This window comes from Agelaius phoeniceus, chromosome 2 (genome assembly GCF_051311805.1).
Source record: "Agelaius phoeniceus isolate bAgePho1 chromosome 2, bAgePho1.hap1, whole genome shotgun sequence".
Classification (NCBI taxonomy): domain Eukaryota; kingdom Metazoa; phylum Chordata; class Aves; order Passeriformes; family Icteridae; genus Agelaius; species Agelaius phoeniceus.
The window spans coordinates 38144144-38161257 of record NC_135266.1 but is presented as its reverse complement, the minus strand read 5'-3'; the positions used below and the strand labels follow the sequence as shown (position 1 = coordinate 38161257).

Sequence of the window (17114 nt, the reverse complement as noted above, 5' to 3'; positions counted from 1 at the left end):
AAGGTGTATTGTTTCCATGTGCTGATAGTTGGTTCACTCTTGAATTTTTTGGTCAGCCAACCTCTCACTCATTTATCTGAAGTTCTCTGGATATTTTCTTTACGTAACAGCTACAGGACCAATGTTACTGAATGTTTCCTTAAAAAATTACAGCTGCATGGAGTTTACTGCACTGTTTCTCTTAGAATTGTACTTATTTTCTCCACAAAATTAGGAGAGATTTCCACATGGACTCTTGAATTTTCAGAAACAAACAATATATAATATATGGGTATATCCAATTATTTCTATTTGTGGTTGATATAAATAAAATCTTAAAATTGTCAACTATACCAATGTCTACATATCATAGACATCTGGCAGGTTCAAATTTATTTAGCTCATAAAATAACAAATATATTTAACTCTTTCCAAGCACTGCTGTCTCATGTTAAGGTTGGTGGAAGCAGTCCTGGATGAATCAGGGATATTTTTTGTTCCATTTTCAAATGCTTTCCTTTCAGTGCAGAAGCTGATAATTTCTTACATTTCCAGAACCTCTGCTTGCTCCTTTGTATGCAGCTGTCACTGCTGTCACTAAAATTGCTCGAGCCTTAAGGCCTCACCTTTGCCTCTCTGTTCCTGTTTCCAGCACCTAAAAGACCCAGACCGAAGATGTAAGACTGCTGCATTCTATTACTTTCTATTACTTTGGGAAAAATAATGGAGTCATAAGGTGCCTTGCACTTGCTAAAATTATAGCTTTAGAATAAATTAATGCTTCAAGCAATTAATACAGTGCTTTAGTCTGCCCAGACTGACCTCAATGAAACTTTTATTTCTTTTATTGGCTTGGTCCAATTTCATGCTTGATTCATATTCAGCCTTACCAGATCTTCCATATCAACTCTTGGTCCTGCTCAGACACTTTCACAAGATTTCTTTTTGTTTTATGTGGGGCTGAGACTAGTAGATGGATTTGCAGGATCATGGGCTGGAGTGGGTATTGCAGATATCTGCTTCTTTTTAGCAATAGCCCATCTTTATTCTTCTTTTTGTTAAATAATCCATAATAATAAAATGTAAAATAATCCATAATTTGGGAAATTAGCCTGAAAACCACATTCTACGACTGTGGCAAAAACCATGTTAAAAATCAAGATAGATCTTTCTTAAGTAAATAATTTTAAAGTCTTGTTGTACAATGTCAGCAGAACTTCTTCTTTTGTTTAATATTACCATGAAAAATCAGCATGTGAAAAAAAAGTTTTAAATAAACCATATATTCTTTATTTTCACAGCTGGTGGAAGCAGACGTAATTGTCTATTTCATCTCATCTGACACAAATCCTCCATTTATTTTAGCTTCTGATTTTAAATCCTCTTTTTGCGCTGTTTTCTCAACATCTGTCTTTGTTTTGACATGGTATCTTCTGTAAAGACGGTAGCCTGAGGATCAATATATGGACAGTATTAAATAAAAGAATTATAAAAAATACCTGAAAAAGATGCTGTAGTAATATATATTCATGCAACATTTCTTTCTTTATATTGCTAAAGCATTTCAAAACATCCAGAAAGTCTTTTTAAAGCTATGATTTGATTTTGAAATCCATTTGATTATTTTTATCCCTTCTTGTTTTCTCAATATACATGAAAAGTTAAACTGGTAATAATAATGATAATTATAGTGCTATAATATAAAATTACTATACTTTACCTCCTAAAATTAGTAGTGCAAACAGCAGCTGGAAAATGCTGTAGATGAGTGGGAAAGTAAACATCAGTTCAAGTTGTTCAGGAGTGAATGAGAGCTGTACTATAGTGGAACATAGCTGAGTGTTTTGCATGCCTGTTTCCAGAGACACTGTACGACACCTAAAGGGAATAATACAAAGACAGTTGGGAAATAGCATCTAGTGGATCCAATGCTTTTTACTAATCTGGATAGGCAAAAAATGTAAAGGGTAACTAAGAAAATTGTTTCCTTCAGCTGACATAGTGAGCAAAACACTCCACCTATGGCCAGTACCACCAATTATTGGTAGTTCAGCAGCTGTAGAAGACTGTGAACCACCTTCAAGGCACATATGTGGCACTCACTGTCTCTCTCTCTTGCAATGGTGTTCTAAATTGTAGACTGCTGCATCTACATCAGAGGTTTTACTGCAGTTCCAAACCACTTACAAGTCAGGTCTGTTTCACTTGCTTGAAGTGCAAGACATTGGCACACAAAGGGAACACATATGAAGGGTTGGAGGGAATGTTATAGTCAGAATCTGTAAATAAATGTGCACGAGAAAAGTTTTGTCTGCACTTAGTATCACAAAAAGCAGACAGTGAATGAGTGACTCTGTAACCTAACTAATGTTTAGAGAGCATTCTCAGCATTGATTAATCCCTGAATAAAATCTTTTTACACAGTTGAAAAAAGACTATGCATTACCTGTTCCAGGACAGACCAGCTAGACGAGCCAGAAAGAATCCTAAAGTATATCCAGCTGCTGGAAATATGGTGCCAATGATCCATAATTTTGGTGGGATAATCCAGGAGCCTTTGTAGAGTATTCCCCCAACCACAGCAATGAGCACAATGAGCACTGCTCCCACAATGGAACCTACCTGTGAAGCAAAATAAGAGGGACTGAGTCAGAATCACAGAATCACACAGTACCGCACAAATGACACCTCAAGGAAATTTAATGGCAAAAATCAAGGTGTCAAACATTAGTCACTGAAATGTCATGTTAAACACAAAACCTAGTGTATACAGCAATTCAAAGCAGGCAGAGAGATGAGATAGTTGCCATTTTAACAAACAGGAGATGTATGATGTACTTCAAGGAGTGACTACAGCTCTAGATCAAGACACAGCTGTAATATGTTTCTATAGCAGATATCTGTAAAACTAGTCTTTTGAAGCCTTGACTATAATCGTACTTAGGACTGGAGATTAAAAGTAATTTCACAGGTTTGATATGAGTGAGGAATGGTGCACACATTAGAAAAATTTCCCCAGAGTTGTTGAGAAAGTGACAGCCTAGTAAGTAGAATACTACATTTTCCTCCCCGCCTTGGTGAATCACTCTGAGGCTTAGTACGGTGTGTGCTAATTAGACACTAGATTGCTAGTGAGCTAGTGCTAGGAAATTATTTGCCAAGTGCAGGGGTAAATCTTTAATGAGGCTAAAAATTCATGCTTGAAAACTGGTTATGAGTTTGTATAGCCCTTTTACATAGACCTAAGCACTGTAGTTGATCTTATTTCTTGAGACTGAATGTATTGAGACCTTTACCACTGCTTGCCTAAAAAAGTTATAGCTCACTCTCTTTTCAGTACCCAAGTGGAAGGTCTGTATTATAGGCTATGTTGCCAGGGATCTCAGAGACACACTTCTTAGTCTAAGCCTACGAGGATCTATTTCTCAGCTAAAACGCGTATTGCCATTGAAGTGGTTTCATCAGTCTTTGGCTGAAGCATTTTTAAGAGCACTGAGTGAACAAGTGCTTTTGTTTGGCTGAGCTATTAACCACATGCACTTTGGAAGAAGAAACATGGTCTGGCCATGACAAGCTCTTCTTTCACCTGGTACACTGTCTTTGTTCTCTTGTCTGAATTTCTCACTATATAGGCCTTAATCTGACAGCTATGGCTCAATCTTCACTTGGTGCTTCATTGTCCTACACAAAGAAAACTCTCAAGGCTGTGGGCTGCTAACCCACTCAGTAAGAAGGAATGAAATGGGGTTTTGCTGAGAGATGATGTAGAGTTTCTTCACATGTGAGTACAAGTCCATGCTTTCCCCTCAACTGATTAAATAGAAATAGTAAGACGTGAATGCATTTCAAAATCCAATGTGATAAGCTAGCAGTTTAATGAAAATGAATTGACTTAAAAAGACCTTACTTGTGCTCTATGCTGTCTGAGCCAATAGCAAAGAAGTGATAACAAATATAGGTAGAAAAACATGTGACCAGACTAGTTTTCTTTAAGAAAATTTAGATAATATATTTAGATAATATATAATAGATATTTAGATAATATATAATAACTAAGACTGATTAGCAAAGGCCAAAAATTCTCAGCACATATGAAAATCTCTTTAAACCTAAACCAAATGTACAGAATAATTAATTTGCTGTCACCCTAGATGTGGCTGAATTATTATTATTATTTTGATGAGAACATTTTTTTGCCAAAATTCCCATATTTTTGATGTTACTGAAACCATTATTTTGTGAATAGTCTTTTAATGTTTATATAGGAGTTGGAGTATTTTATGTTTATTATTTTTTAATAAAAATTGGCTTCACACTCAAAAATTGGCTCACAAAAAAATTTAGGAAACTCTCTTAAAAGGAGAAAGGCATTTTGATCCAGAATTATTTTATTTTTTATTGTTTTGCAGAGAAAAAAACTGCTTTCTGTTCACCTGAATGATTTTCCTTCCAATTTCAGTTTACATTATATACTGAACTCAATTACTAACATAGTTGCAGCCAAAGACAAAAGTAGGTTCTTTAGATAATGATGGTTGCTAATAATGCATGCAACTCATGCATGTTTGTGCAGGGGAAAAGCAATACATTTCCACAGCACCTCATTTATTTTCTGCTGAAAACTTTCCAGGTCTTATGAAGTCAAGTACTAATACTATGAATAGCAATGTACTGCTTCAGTGGTCCCACTGATTCCATAATTTGTCCATAATTGCTTATACTTCAGCCTTATATATCCTACCTTAAGTATGATTTTCGCTTTACTAGGCCACTTGTGGTTGACAAATACTCCCACTGAAACAGGAACTACAAGAGCTACCAGAGAAAGTCCTGTAAAAAAAGAAAAGAGAAGTCAAGACTCTGCATGGTGCAAGAGCTCACCACAGGACAGGCACCATGATGAGTGACTGTGGGCCTGGAGCAGCCTTTCAGGGGATGTTTCTGGTGTGCACACCCTGGAGCACTCATGCACACTCTACCCACACCTGCCTATTTGCTTTTCTATAGACTCTATTATCTTTGGCAGCCTGTTGAAGTAATTGCCATTCTGCTGAGCTACATGCTCATTCACCTGCATCAGAAAAGCAGACAGAAATCTGAGTGTGCTAATCATCACTATCCTGTGATGTGAGCAGCTATATTAAATGTTCATTTTGTCTGCAGGTGTTTCGCTACTGTACCGTATCAGCAACCAGTTTAGAGCTTCTTTTGTTCTGGCCTTCCCCTTCCAGTACTTATTTTGAAAGCACGAGCAACGTATTGGATTTTTGTTTTTCCCCAAGGACAATGGGAAGTGAAGTTGAAGAATGTGAAAGTGATTCTGCTGGCTTTTAAGATTAGCACAACATGGAACTGCACTTGATAAGCACTAGGGCCACAGCTCTGCAAAGCACTGGAGCATGTATTTCTAAATACTTTAACTATTTTCTCTTTGTAGCTGAATGAGATTTTTGACAGGAAGTCAAATGAAGCCACTCCTGGCAGTGTAGATTGCAGCTTTTCAAAGAGACTCAGCAGCTTTAATCACTTGCTTAATTATCCACGTGTGCTTAAGTATTTTGCCAGATTATGGCCTCAGCATTTAGCACTTTGCAGGATTGTCTTAAAGCTGTTATAAACACTTTCATCCAGAAGAAACAGCTATTCCTATCTGAATTATTCTATATTCTTATCCCACTACCATGTAGGTCTCAAAGCCATTCAGAAAGAAAAACAAGCACAATCTTGTCATAATTATCTGTACAATATTTATAACGGCTTCAAGTCTTTCTTTGGCAGAGCTGTGGATGATATGAAGTGATTTTTCATGGGGGGTCCTAATGCCCATGGAGGTTATTAAAAAGTAGAAAGAGAAATATTTTTAAAAATCTTAGGTGATTTCTTCCTGACTGCAGGATGATGGTATAGGTTGCCCTGAATGGAGGATAGACAGAAGAGAAAGTGCTGTTTCACTGGACTCACCAATGCTGTTATAGGGGAGTACAATTGCATCAGCATCAGTCCACATTTTGGTGTAAATAAAGAGACAAAGTGGCATCATTCCCATTGCAACCAGCGTGGAGCAAGTTGTCATGCTGATGCTGCAAAGAAATTGGTTACAGTGACAGTTCATCTCATGCTAGCCCATAGTCTTTCTCATTTTCTTATTACCATTTCACACCTTGTGAAAGGTTGTGCAAGAAATGTTGCTGGCTACAGACAATTTATCAGGTTAGAGAAAAGCTAAATGAAAGGAATGGCTTCTGCTGAAAAAAAAAAAACCCATGAAAAATCAAGGTGTTCTGCAGCCACAGAACCATAACTTTTGGTACAAAGGAGGCAGTCAGACAGGTGGCCAGCAGAAAGGTCTGTTGGCAAATATGTCTCCATGCTGCCTTTCTGTCTGGTTTCAGAGAGGACAGTAAGCAGAGAACAGGGGCAGAGATGGACATCAAATGGAGTTTTCATTATACCAGCAGTTCTAGGATGTTAAAATTTCACTCTGAAGTCAATAGCACAGAAATCCATTTAATTGCCTATGATATGTGATAAAATAAAATTCCCTTTTCTGGCTTGTTTTGCTCTAGGCCAAAAAGTAGGTGCTAAGAATTGCTCAGTGAGGCTTAGCATAAGGATTGTTTCTGCATTTCACAAAGATATTTCTGCTTTCTGTTGTACAAAAAGATGCATTCTGCTACAGGAGTGAAGAAATAGGAAAAGGCAAGACATCTAAAATAAGGAGGAAACTCCTTGTTTTAAGGAGTAGGAATTGGAATACAGTGGATAAAATTATGCATGCAAATCTCATTTTTCTGGTATAAAAATAGTGAGAGAAGGTTCTAGTTAAGAGATTTTGGAAGCTTTCTTCTGAGCCTCACTTCAGATTTCTCTTTATTGTCGCTTGTCCTCAGAAAAGGGATTACTGATCCTGGCCACAAGCTGAGCAGATGCAGAGAAATCTAGAAAAATTTATGCAGAAACCACAGGAATATCTGCATTCATTTTGGTTCTAGTCACTCTCTGCTTTAGAGTCACTGAATAGGAATTTGCAGGAGCCTCTGGCAAAAGAGTTCCTATAGAAGTCTCCTACTGAGAAAAAGAGTTACAGGCTACAATTAAGGTTTGATGAAGTCCCAGATGGAAAAAAAAGCCCCTCATGTTTTCTACCTCTGTATTTCCTATATCTTTATACTGTCTCTGAATGTACCTCCTTCTCCAAAGTCTGGCTATCCTCTAACCCCAGTCCCTGTTTCCACAGAAGCAGTTGTTATTGTGAAATATCAAAAGATATCTCTATGGGGAAGCATTAGAGGATATCAGCTAGATTTGATTTACTAAGAAAGATATGAAACATCATACTTCACCTGACTATGATTATAATGCTACTTATAAAACTAATTCCTTCTCCAACTTGTGGTCCATTTGCACAGAGGTTTTGAAGCAGAAGTATAGATATAGGTTGTAATGTATAAGCATAAAATATTACACTTAGAACCAAAACAATGTCTGATATGATGGGCAGGTTTCTATAATGGTGTGGTGGCTATAATTCTGTGGTGGCTCCAGAAACCATCCATGCAACTTCTAATGTTATTCTTCTGTTGAGAAGAGAAGATGCCTGCCTTGACAATCTGCTGTACCTCCTGTATCCTGTGGTCCCTGCATCTTTGTGGCAAATGTACTGACCAAAAGCCTTTGACCTAAGGTAGAGGTCTTTACCTGAAGAATAACCTTTTAAAGGCATTTTCAATTAACTTCACCCTTTGTCATCATCATGGGATAGAAATCCTGTTCATGTTTATAGCATTATAACTCTGGATTTTTAACACTGATTTCATTGGAGCAACTCTGAACACACAGAGCTGACCAAGCATAGTTTAGCTCAGTTTATTCTTTCAGGGAGAGATTAGAACAAAATTTCAGCCTTGTACTCAATATCTTCTCATCTGTGATTTCTTAGACCTGTATTAGTTGAAATTAAGAGTCTTAAAGTTCTTAATATCATAGATTTTTCATCTACAATGGGGAAGTCAAGGATTAGCAGAGCTAACCTAATTTATAATTTGAAAGCTGTTTTTTAAATTAATACCTGTATGTGACAGAAAAGTTCAATATTTTCAAAGGATGGAAAAAATATTGTACTAAAGCTACAAATATTAACATTATTAGACTTTTTACTCTAGCTTCACATCTTTATTACTTCTACTATTTTCTTCCGTTTCTAGTTAAGACTGGAATATGATAAATTGGATGAATGCTCCAATTTATTTATGTACGTAGGAACGAGAGAAATGATCCTCTTTATTTTAGACCAAAGTAATCAGGATATAAAAATAAAAAGATAACTTGTTTTTAGAGGCTCTTAGAGTTGATGAAGCCCCCATGGAATTTGCATTAAGAGTAGGGTTCACTTCTCCTGTGTGTTTGATGTCCTAGGCCATGTCAGGTGCCTTACACATCTGTTTCTGAGTTGATAGCACTTTGTCATTGAGACCATTACACTGCCACAAAGGAGGGTTTTCATTGCTCCCAATATGCAGGCCTGCCTTAAGCAGTGCTTTCTAGCCTGTAAAATATTCCCTCAGTTTGAAGACTTTGCATAAGGTTCCAGGAGCAGAAAGAATTATCACAAGTATTCATTAGAACTAGTATTCATTGAGAAAATAAATACCTGTCTTTTTATTGTATAGAACACAAAAGGAGGGAAAATATTTTTCCACAGGAGCTCTTTTCCAAGAAAAGTTGCATGGCTGCTATTTTGTACAGAGGATTCTAGTCCCAAAATCCTATGTTTTTTAAAATATTTTTACTACTCAAAATCTTGGGAGAAAGAAAAGTAATTTTAACTTGGGCAAAGTTTTCATAATATATATTATTTTGTCTTCATAGATGATATTTGCTCCAGGATCTGAATTTTAACAATAAAGATATTTTTTAATGCACACAATTCTCTTGTGTTATCTTCCTCATGAATTCCCAATGAACCAAGGATATTTGCTATTCTGCTTATATTTACTGCAATTACAGTAACTAACTATCTTTACAAGGAGAAAACACCATGCATGTGCTAGGAAGCTAAGAAAAACATCAGACAGATCAGACAGTCCTTTTCAATGTAAAATTTACAATGTAAAGAGCTACATGAAGTACTTAGAGAACAGCTGCTCTTACCTTAGGTCCATGTCTCCATCCACCCAGTAGGCGATGACATTCGAGGCTGTGCCCCCTGGACAGCATCCCATGATCATCACCACGACAGCTTGAATAGGAAGGACGTCAAAGGCCAAAGAGAGCAAGAAGGCTGTGAGAGGCATAATTCCAAACTGGCAAAGGAAACCCACAAATATACCCCAGGGTCTTTTTATGTGGCCCAAGAAATTCTTGATTTCCACATTGCAGCCCATGGAGAACATCACCAAAGCCAGCATGATTGTCAGAACAGTACTTAAAATTATGCTCAAAGTTTGATTAAAATTATCTTCTGGCAATACACAAGAGGTGCCATCGCAAATAGTAGCATTTGCTGGACAGGCCGTGGAGTTTTCTGCCAAAGGACCAGCATTAAATTGCTGGGAAAGAAAGTTTGTCTGCATTTTGAAATACAGAACTGCTCACTGTATCCGCAGTAAACTTTCAAGCCTACAGTTGTTTGTCAGTGACTTCTTTTAAATGATCCAGGAAGCAATAAAGTGCAATAAATGCCAGAAAACTCTTACTACTCTTGAAGGGTTTGGCTCAGTGCTGATTCATATAGTTATAAAAGTTGCACTTCTTTGGTACAGTGACCATTAATCATTTATTCATATGATAATGAGAGATCCCACATGAAGAGAATAGCTGTGTTAATATTTAAAGGTTTAAAGGAGGCTTGTGCTGCTAAGCCCATAAAATGAGAATCACAAGAGGAAGAGAAAGTTTAGACTTCATTCTTAGAGTTTCTTGCATGTCTTTGGGAGACCTGCTCATGCATGCAATGTTGATGGCAGTGCAGGGGTCTGTGTGGTGAGTAACCAAGACACAAGAAACCCTGAGCAGATGTCCTGAGGTATGATTTGAATCTGCAACTCTTGTTAACAGATGCAACATTCAGCACAACCCACAGGCTCATTTGAATGACATGGAATCATTGTTTCTGGAAGCATGGAGATTCAGGGTCCTCCTGACACCTTCTGCCAGGTGCAGCAGGTGCAGTCACACTTTGATCCAGCTTGAAATGGAAGCAATGTACAGTGAGAGGAGGAGAGTGGGGTGGCAAGGGCGGAGGAGGAAGGAGATATATTCTCTGAGTCAAGTGTGGGGAGCAGAGAGCAGGGCAGTGAGGCTGGCACACGACTCTGGAGCCATGGCACCCAGCAAGCTGACCACATCCCCTTTCCTGCCACAACTCGCTCAGCATCCACACCAGAGATGACAGTGCAGGTCACCTTTTCTTACCAGGTACAGCACAAAAGTTAGGACACAGGTTTATTGTGCCTGGCTTTGGTATGGCTTGTGCTCTGTCATCCCTATGGCTTAAAAGCAGTCTCAAATTTTGAAAAGCTTTTAAAGATTTACCCCTTAGGCTTCCATGAAAATCTGTAAATTTGGATGGTTTTCAGAGGAAGAATCTTAATAATTTTCTTTACCTGTGCTCAAGCTTTGTGGCAGAAGTATCTTCAAGTGTGGATCTTAGACTAAAATGGAGTCTGACATGTAAAGTGCAATTGATGCCCCCAATAATCTTTATTTTTCAACACAGAAATATTTTTTACTAGAGTAACATGCTAAGCCATAATTATTTTCAGCAAGCAAGACTCTCACTGGACGTCTCAGCACTTTGTGCCAAACATCAATGTGTGAAATGATAGGAATGATAGGACTTGGTTTTTTTTTGAACTTAAAACCTTGAATTGTGTAGGGGGAGCTGACTGCCTTAGAAAGGATTTCCCAGCATGCTCAGATGGCACCTGTTTCTTTACAGAGGGGTCAGCTAAATGGCTGTATCTCCTAAGTCACTGCTGGGTGCCTGATGGGATAATGTCAGAGTAGCTTTATCCTCCCAGGCAGCTGGCAACTCCTACCCTGTGATTAGTGCCACATCTGTGTGAGTAGGATATGTCTAACAGAACAACAAGTAAGGTAATAAGGAGCAGATGAAAGGAAAAGAAAGCCACAAGATCTGAGTTTGGCAGAAAAACTTATTCTCCTTTTTATGGTAGCTTTCAAACGGAATGTTTTAGGAGATTTTACTTTTCAATCCAAATATTTTAAAGGGCTAGTAAGGTTTTTTAAAGCCATATTAATAATGCTGTATTAATATTTTCTATAAAACCTCTATCAGAGTTTTGATTTGCACTTGAACTTGTTTCTTGTTGAAACTAAAATTTTTTTACAAGTGTCTTTAATCTCCAGCAAACCTTGGGGCTAGGGGCAGCTTTCCTAGTCCTGTAAATGTCTGGTATGCTGTGGAAACCCAGAGTGAGTAGTTTGGGAGAGGAGGTGAGGCTTAGAGTGGCTGTTTCTCAGCAGAGCCTCATGCAGGGGTTTGCTTTTACCTCCTCTGTCTCCTTGCAGGCCCTTTGACTGGGCCCTGCAGGGGTGCTTGATGCTGTATCCCCAGAAACAGCACAGATGAAATGTCCCTGGTTTGGGTCTCCAGCCTCTGCAGCTGTCAGTTTGGACATTGATTTCTGGGAACAGTGTGTAGGGGGAGATTTTCATGCTCAGGTTTTGTGTTTAGCTAAGGACAAACAGCACATCAGCTCCTCATCAGTGTGGCTTTGTGGAGCAGCAAGTAGTGTAAAATTAACCTGTATTTAACTGCTAGCTTTGCCCTTGTTTTTTCCCCTCTATTTTAAAAGGGATGATAGCGAGTCATTATTTCAGCAGCTAGCATTTAGATCACAAAAATGCTGTCTGGAAACAGAAGAGAGCCCTTCTGAATTCAACTTATTATTAGGCTGACATTGCCACAATTTGGCACAGGTGGGAATTTCTGTATCAAGCAGTCCTCCTGTGTTAGGGAACTAAAACCTTATCCAAGACATTGAAATATTTACAGGCACAGTTAAAAAACTTGGCATGTTGCAGGAGGTAGGGTATTATTGAGTAGGCAGGTGGGTCTCTCAGGAGTGCTGGATTTCAAACATTCCTCTAAGTCTGTTTTGCTTTTTAAAATGTGCTTCTGGGATTTAATCCATTTGCATGGATTAAATGCAGGCTAGTGGGAGACATCCTCAAGGAAAGCAACAATTCAGAGATGGTTTTCAGAGATACTTAGCTGTATGCCTTCTGTTTCACTGCCTGTTTTCCACTCAAGTTATGCTGCTAAACTGGTAAGATGGACTATGTACTGCTCTGTGAACCTAGCTGGCATCTTTTGCCTGGACATGTTGCACGTGTTAGTCAGGGTGGTTTTAAGCATTTGCCATTGACATTCACAGAAGGAAGGAGCAGTGCAGTGAACTTGGTGGCATTTTGGTGATGATTAACATACCCAGACACTGCCAGCATACATCAAAAATGAGAAAAATCAATGCTCAACTAGAGAAATACCAAACTAAATGTATATTTGCATCACAAACAGCAATACTATGATTTGTCTTCTTGAATTTTTGCAGCGATGAGGGTACCAGCTTATTCAAGGGAGTTTAGTGTCACTTCAGCGAACAAATCCCGGTAGGTAGAACTTGCAAGGATCTGTTCCTGTGCTGACAATTAGGTAATTGATTTATCCATTAACTCAGGCAGTTATAAAACAACAATAGCAGTAAGTGCATACAGAAGCCTCACTGGGAGAGGCAATTTAACTGTTTGTCTTTTAAGGCTGTCTGGTGCTTATTCCTGTGATGTTTCTCTTAATGAGACTTATGAATCTTCCCTGTCTGCTTAATTCAGACTCTGAGATGCTTCTTAGTATATTTATGTCTTGGTTAGAAGAATCTTTGCTTTCAGATAATTGATTACTTAAAGTCAATCTAAAGTCAATTACCTGCTTTTTACCACTGTCATAGGGTGACTTTATGATGCTTGTATCCCCAGTCGTCAGTTCTGTTTATGCTGGATATTTTATACATACATACACACACATATCTATATATATATATATCTATATCTATATATATATATATATATATATATATATATATATATATATTATTTCTCCCAAATTTGCCCTAAACCAGGACAACCACCATCTTTAAAAGAGAGACAGCAGCTGTAGCTAGTGTTACTGACCTTGTTTATAGCTTTAAACTTTAGTATATATATTTCCAGCTATAGATGGAAGATTTCTTTTTCATTTGTTAAAAGTTTGCTATACTGGAAGCTTATAGAAGGCATTAAAAAAGAAAATCTCCATGCAATAGCAGGTGAGCAAGTGATGACATCAAAACACGTCTAGCTTGGGATAGCTTCCTATCAAAGTCTTCTGCAAAGCTAACTTGCAGAATCTTTACATTTACATTTTTGCATTTCATGACTGGTGCAGACATCTAGACTCTGCCTGTTAGACCCTTGAGCTGAGTTTCTAAAGAAACATTGGGGGCACACATATTGAACTCAGCTGGGAAAAAAAGCCCGATGTACATACACACTTGGATCACAGGCAAATTTAGCTGGCTGGTGTGCTGATTCTGAGAGAATCACCTTGCAATCATGGCTGGATTCCTGCACAGAATAAGAGATTGGCTGGAGGGATAGGGTTCTGCTATGATTTTTCAGAACTCTAATTATTGTACAAGCAGAAATCTATAGAGCTTTTTCATTTCCTGACACAACTCAGACTTCCCAATCCAAATCATGTGTGCCCCTCTTAAGTAGCCAAATGTGAGAGTTTTCAGCAGAACATAACAAAAGTTTAGTTACCACACAAATGCATGTAAGAGAACGCAAAGGCCTTAGGCTTTGCTCTTTTCTGATAGATGTATGAGGGGAAATCTGCATTTCACATGTTCATAAGGACTGTCTGCTGTGAGACAAGCAGCAACAGTCTGCCAAAAGAATAAGGTAGCCTTCTGACTGCCAAAATGTAAGAGTGACTTCTGACATTGATTAAAAAAGCTGAAAGTTAGATAATTTCATAACAAATCAAAGAAATTAGTCATGCTACCAGGTATAAAAGTGTAAGTTCTTGAATGATTCTATTGGATTGGAATCCCTTAGTAAAAGCATGTTTTCATGTTCCTCACCAAGGACTGGCTTTGATCTTTGAGAGTTAACACACCACAGAAATATTTCAGTACCCATCCTTTTAAAGTTGTAATTTTAATTAGTAGTATGGCTTAATTGGGATAAATGGCCAAAAAATATGGATGCATAAATTCTAGATCAAAGGTCTGATTGATTTTAATTCTACAAGGTTAAAGAAAAATAAAATTATTACAGGAATTTTATTATATTGGAACCAAAATTGGCTCTGTTAATTTTCATCAGAAGGGGAAAGCACTTATACTGTTTCTTCTTTCCTACTGTGTTGGTTCATTACATTTAACTCCTGACAAGTAGTGGGAAACCAGTGTTTTTGCCTGCAGTTCCAGTGGCCTGTCCCACCATTGTCAAACTCTAGAACCAGGCTGCACCTTTTAAAATTTTCATTTAGATAATTGATAAATTAACTTGATATTTTTTCTTTAACTGAAATAATAATTATAAAATCACCTAATGATTCTCTCTGTTGTTTTGAGAGATAAAGGTAGAGCAGAGAAAGCAGAGAATTACAGTAGAATGCAATTAATAATAAGTGAAAAATGCTCATGAATTAATTCACCTGTTAATGGATGGGACATGGCTTATCAAGGAATAAAGCATGACAGGAGCAGATTAGTAGATCAAAGCACTTAGTGCTGGGGACTTGAAAATTTCCCTATGTGTGATCTGGATATTTTACTTCAGCATGGTTTAGTCTCCCTGATTTAGGTGTCCCTAGCATATGTACTTTGAAATGGTCTGAAAGATCACTCATGGGTGTAGACTCATACATCCTTGGTAGTGGATCACATCTGCAAATGTGCAGTGGCCTTTTTGGCTTAGTTATAAACCAATAAACAAAACCAGTTATCACACCCCAAAACCTGTCTGCTAAACAACCTGCTACATGGTAAATGGGAACAGTTTGGGGATTTGTTTCAACATTGCTCTAGTGCTCCAGATCAAAACTGCAAAGGGAATGCAGCCTTAGGCTATCCATGTCATCTGCACTGGGCTGGTTGGTGGGCCATGGGCTGTGGGAATTGTGTTTCCTGCAGGGACATGGCTGGGGAGATATCCTAGGGGCATTAAAAATACCATTAGATACCTACATTTAAACAGCTGAGCCCCAGCCTGGATAGCTGTGCTGAACAAAGTGAATTGTGCCTGATGTTCCTGATGTTCTTTGCTGAGAATAAGGTAAGGCTCATGTGAACAGCTCTGAATCAGACAGCTACACTGGGGATGTTGAGAGCCAGGTTTTGTAGAGCACACCCTTTAATGAACACAAACCAAGAAATTTGTGGAGAAGTGTTACTGAGTTCCTGCATTTAGTTTGCCTAGGAATTTGAAAAGGAACAGAAAGTCAAGTGGCTGGAATTGTTTCAGGTAAGCGCTGAGCAGCACTTCTGGGAATGAGAAAAAGATGTAAAGGAGAGGAGATGCAAAAGTAAAGTTGTGCAGGTTTTTTGGGTTTTGGTTTAGATTTTTTACATTTGTTTTTGGTTTTGTTTCTTTGTTTTGCTCTTTTTCTCCCTCTTATTTAACAGCTGTTTTGCTTTGAATTCAGGCTTTCTTAATGAACACAAACAAATTCATTAAGTGACAAGGTTAGGCCCCCTTCTCAAAACTGGGCTGATCTTTGTGTACACAACACAGGCAGTTCCTTAGAATTTCTTTTTCTTACTTACAGCAGAGATTTGAACTAAGAACTTCCACAGACCATATTAGGAGCTGCTGGTCTCAGCCTGTCTTCAGGTGAGCTCCTACAGAGGTCTGAGCTGGGACCCATATATACCATCTCTTTCTTTGGCACCCTAACTACAAGGTACTATTTTCACCTTCTGCAGATTCACAGAAAGTTTGGGGTCATGTAGGAATACAATTTTCTCATAAATATAAAGAATAATCTCTTCATTAAAAATGTCTGGAATCCACCTGAAGTAAAAGCCAGCAAGATTTAACTAATGCTGACTCTAAATCTTTCTGATTGCACATGTTGAGGTGTGGTAAGGTGTGAGGGAGGAGAATCAGATGATGGCAGCTGTTACAAGTTTAAGATCCCACTTCTGCTAGATGCTGTGCAGGGCCATGGTGAGCACTGCTTCCCACAATTTCTGTGTTTTTTCTTTTTTTGGTAACATTTCTCATCTTCCTTTAACATATGGAATATGCCAGCATTATAGGCACTTCAGAAATGAAGAAAAATAAAAATGGAAAAGAATACACTTTACATATATAAATTATATACAATGAGACACTAGTTCTGAAAAACCAGTCTAAAACTATTGTCCTCTTCTCAGGGAAGAAATATTATCTGCTGTCCGTCTTGACAGAATTTTAATTTGCTTAGTACATCCTTTTTTTTTACAGTGGATAATACTTGTTGGGACTGCATAATGTTTCTAGGACTTTTAAATTTTCGACTTTGATAAGAACAATTTCAGCATCTTATTTGGCTGTTTGCTTTCAGGATATCTTTTATCACCAGGAGACACCATTTTAGAGTTATTTGAGATTTAACTTGATATGTATAAGGTGAAATATGATGATGATGCATTCAGGAGTGCTATGTAGGTGCAACTTTATCTGGGAGCTCCTGGGTTCTTAGGATTTGGGAAATTTGGGCCACCTGCCTGCGTAGCAGAAACTTCAGTGATTCAGTTTTGAAAATTCAGACAGATGGCTCTCTGGTTGTAGGAATTGAAAGTATTGAGGATGAAAGTGCCCTGGTCCTGGTGTATTGTAGTGCTGAGGATGACTGGACAGGTGCAGCCTCTGTGTGAGTGTCTGTGTCATAGAACTGTTCATAGAAGAGTTAAGTTTGGAAAAGACCTTTAAGAAAATCAAGTCCAGCAGTGCCCTGGGCTTGTGTAAATGAGAGTATAATTCTTAACTGATGCATGGAGCTGTCCAAATAGAATAGATGGTAGTATTGAAGTTTCATTAGTTAATAGAACCTCAATAACATTTTGGGTTTTCAGTAAGCC

At 38.0% G+C, this 17114-nt stretch overlaps 1 protein-coding gene across 1 annotated transcript; it reads right to left on the bottom strand.

Moving 5' to 3' along the window:
* Positions 1-245: 245 nt before the first annotated feature.
* On the bottom strand, positions 246-9551 carry SLC10A2 (solute carrier family 10 member 2). The gene is made up of 6 exons (XM_054628205.2): positions 9130-9551; positions 5941-6059; positions 4721-4809; positions 2426-2601; positions 1700-1857; positions 246-1428 (listed from the first exon to the last, which is right to left on the bottom strand). Exons 1-6 carry the CDS (start codon positions 9549-9551, stop codon positions 1304-1306), a joined length of 1089 nt encoding a protein of 362 aa, XP_054484180.1. The 3' UTR covers positions 246-1303.
* Between the last annotated feature and the right edge of the window lie 7563 nt (positions 9552-17114).

What these genes read in the sequence shown, in the direction of transcription:
- SLC10A2 (XM_054628205.2), bottom strand. Translation starts at nt 9,551, where the DNA reads ATGCAGACAAACTTTCTTTCCCAGCAATTTAATGCTGGTCCTTTGGCA. An exon ending in ACTCCCCTATAACAGCATTG is followed by an intron (nt 4,810 to 5,940) that starts GTGAGTCCAGTG and finishes CTTTTTTTACAG; the next exon opens with GACTTTCTCTGGTAGCTCTT. An exon ending in AAGCGAAAATCATACTTAAG is followed by an intron (nt 2,602 to 4,720) that starts GTAGGATATATA and finishes TTTGCTTCACAG; the next exon opens with GTAGGTTCCATTGTGGGAGC.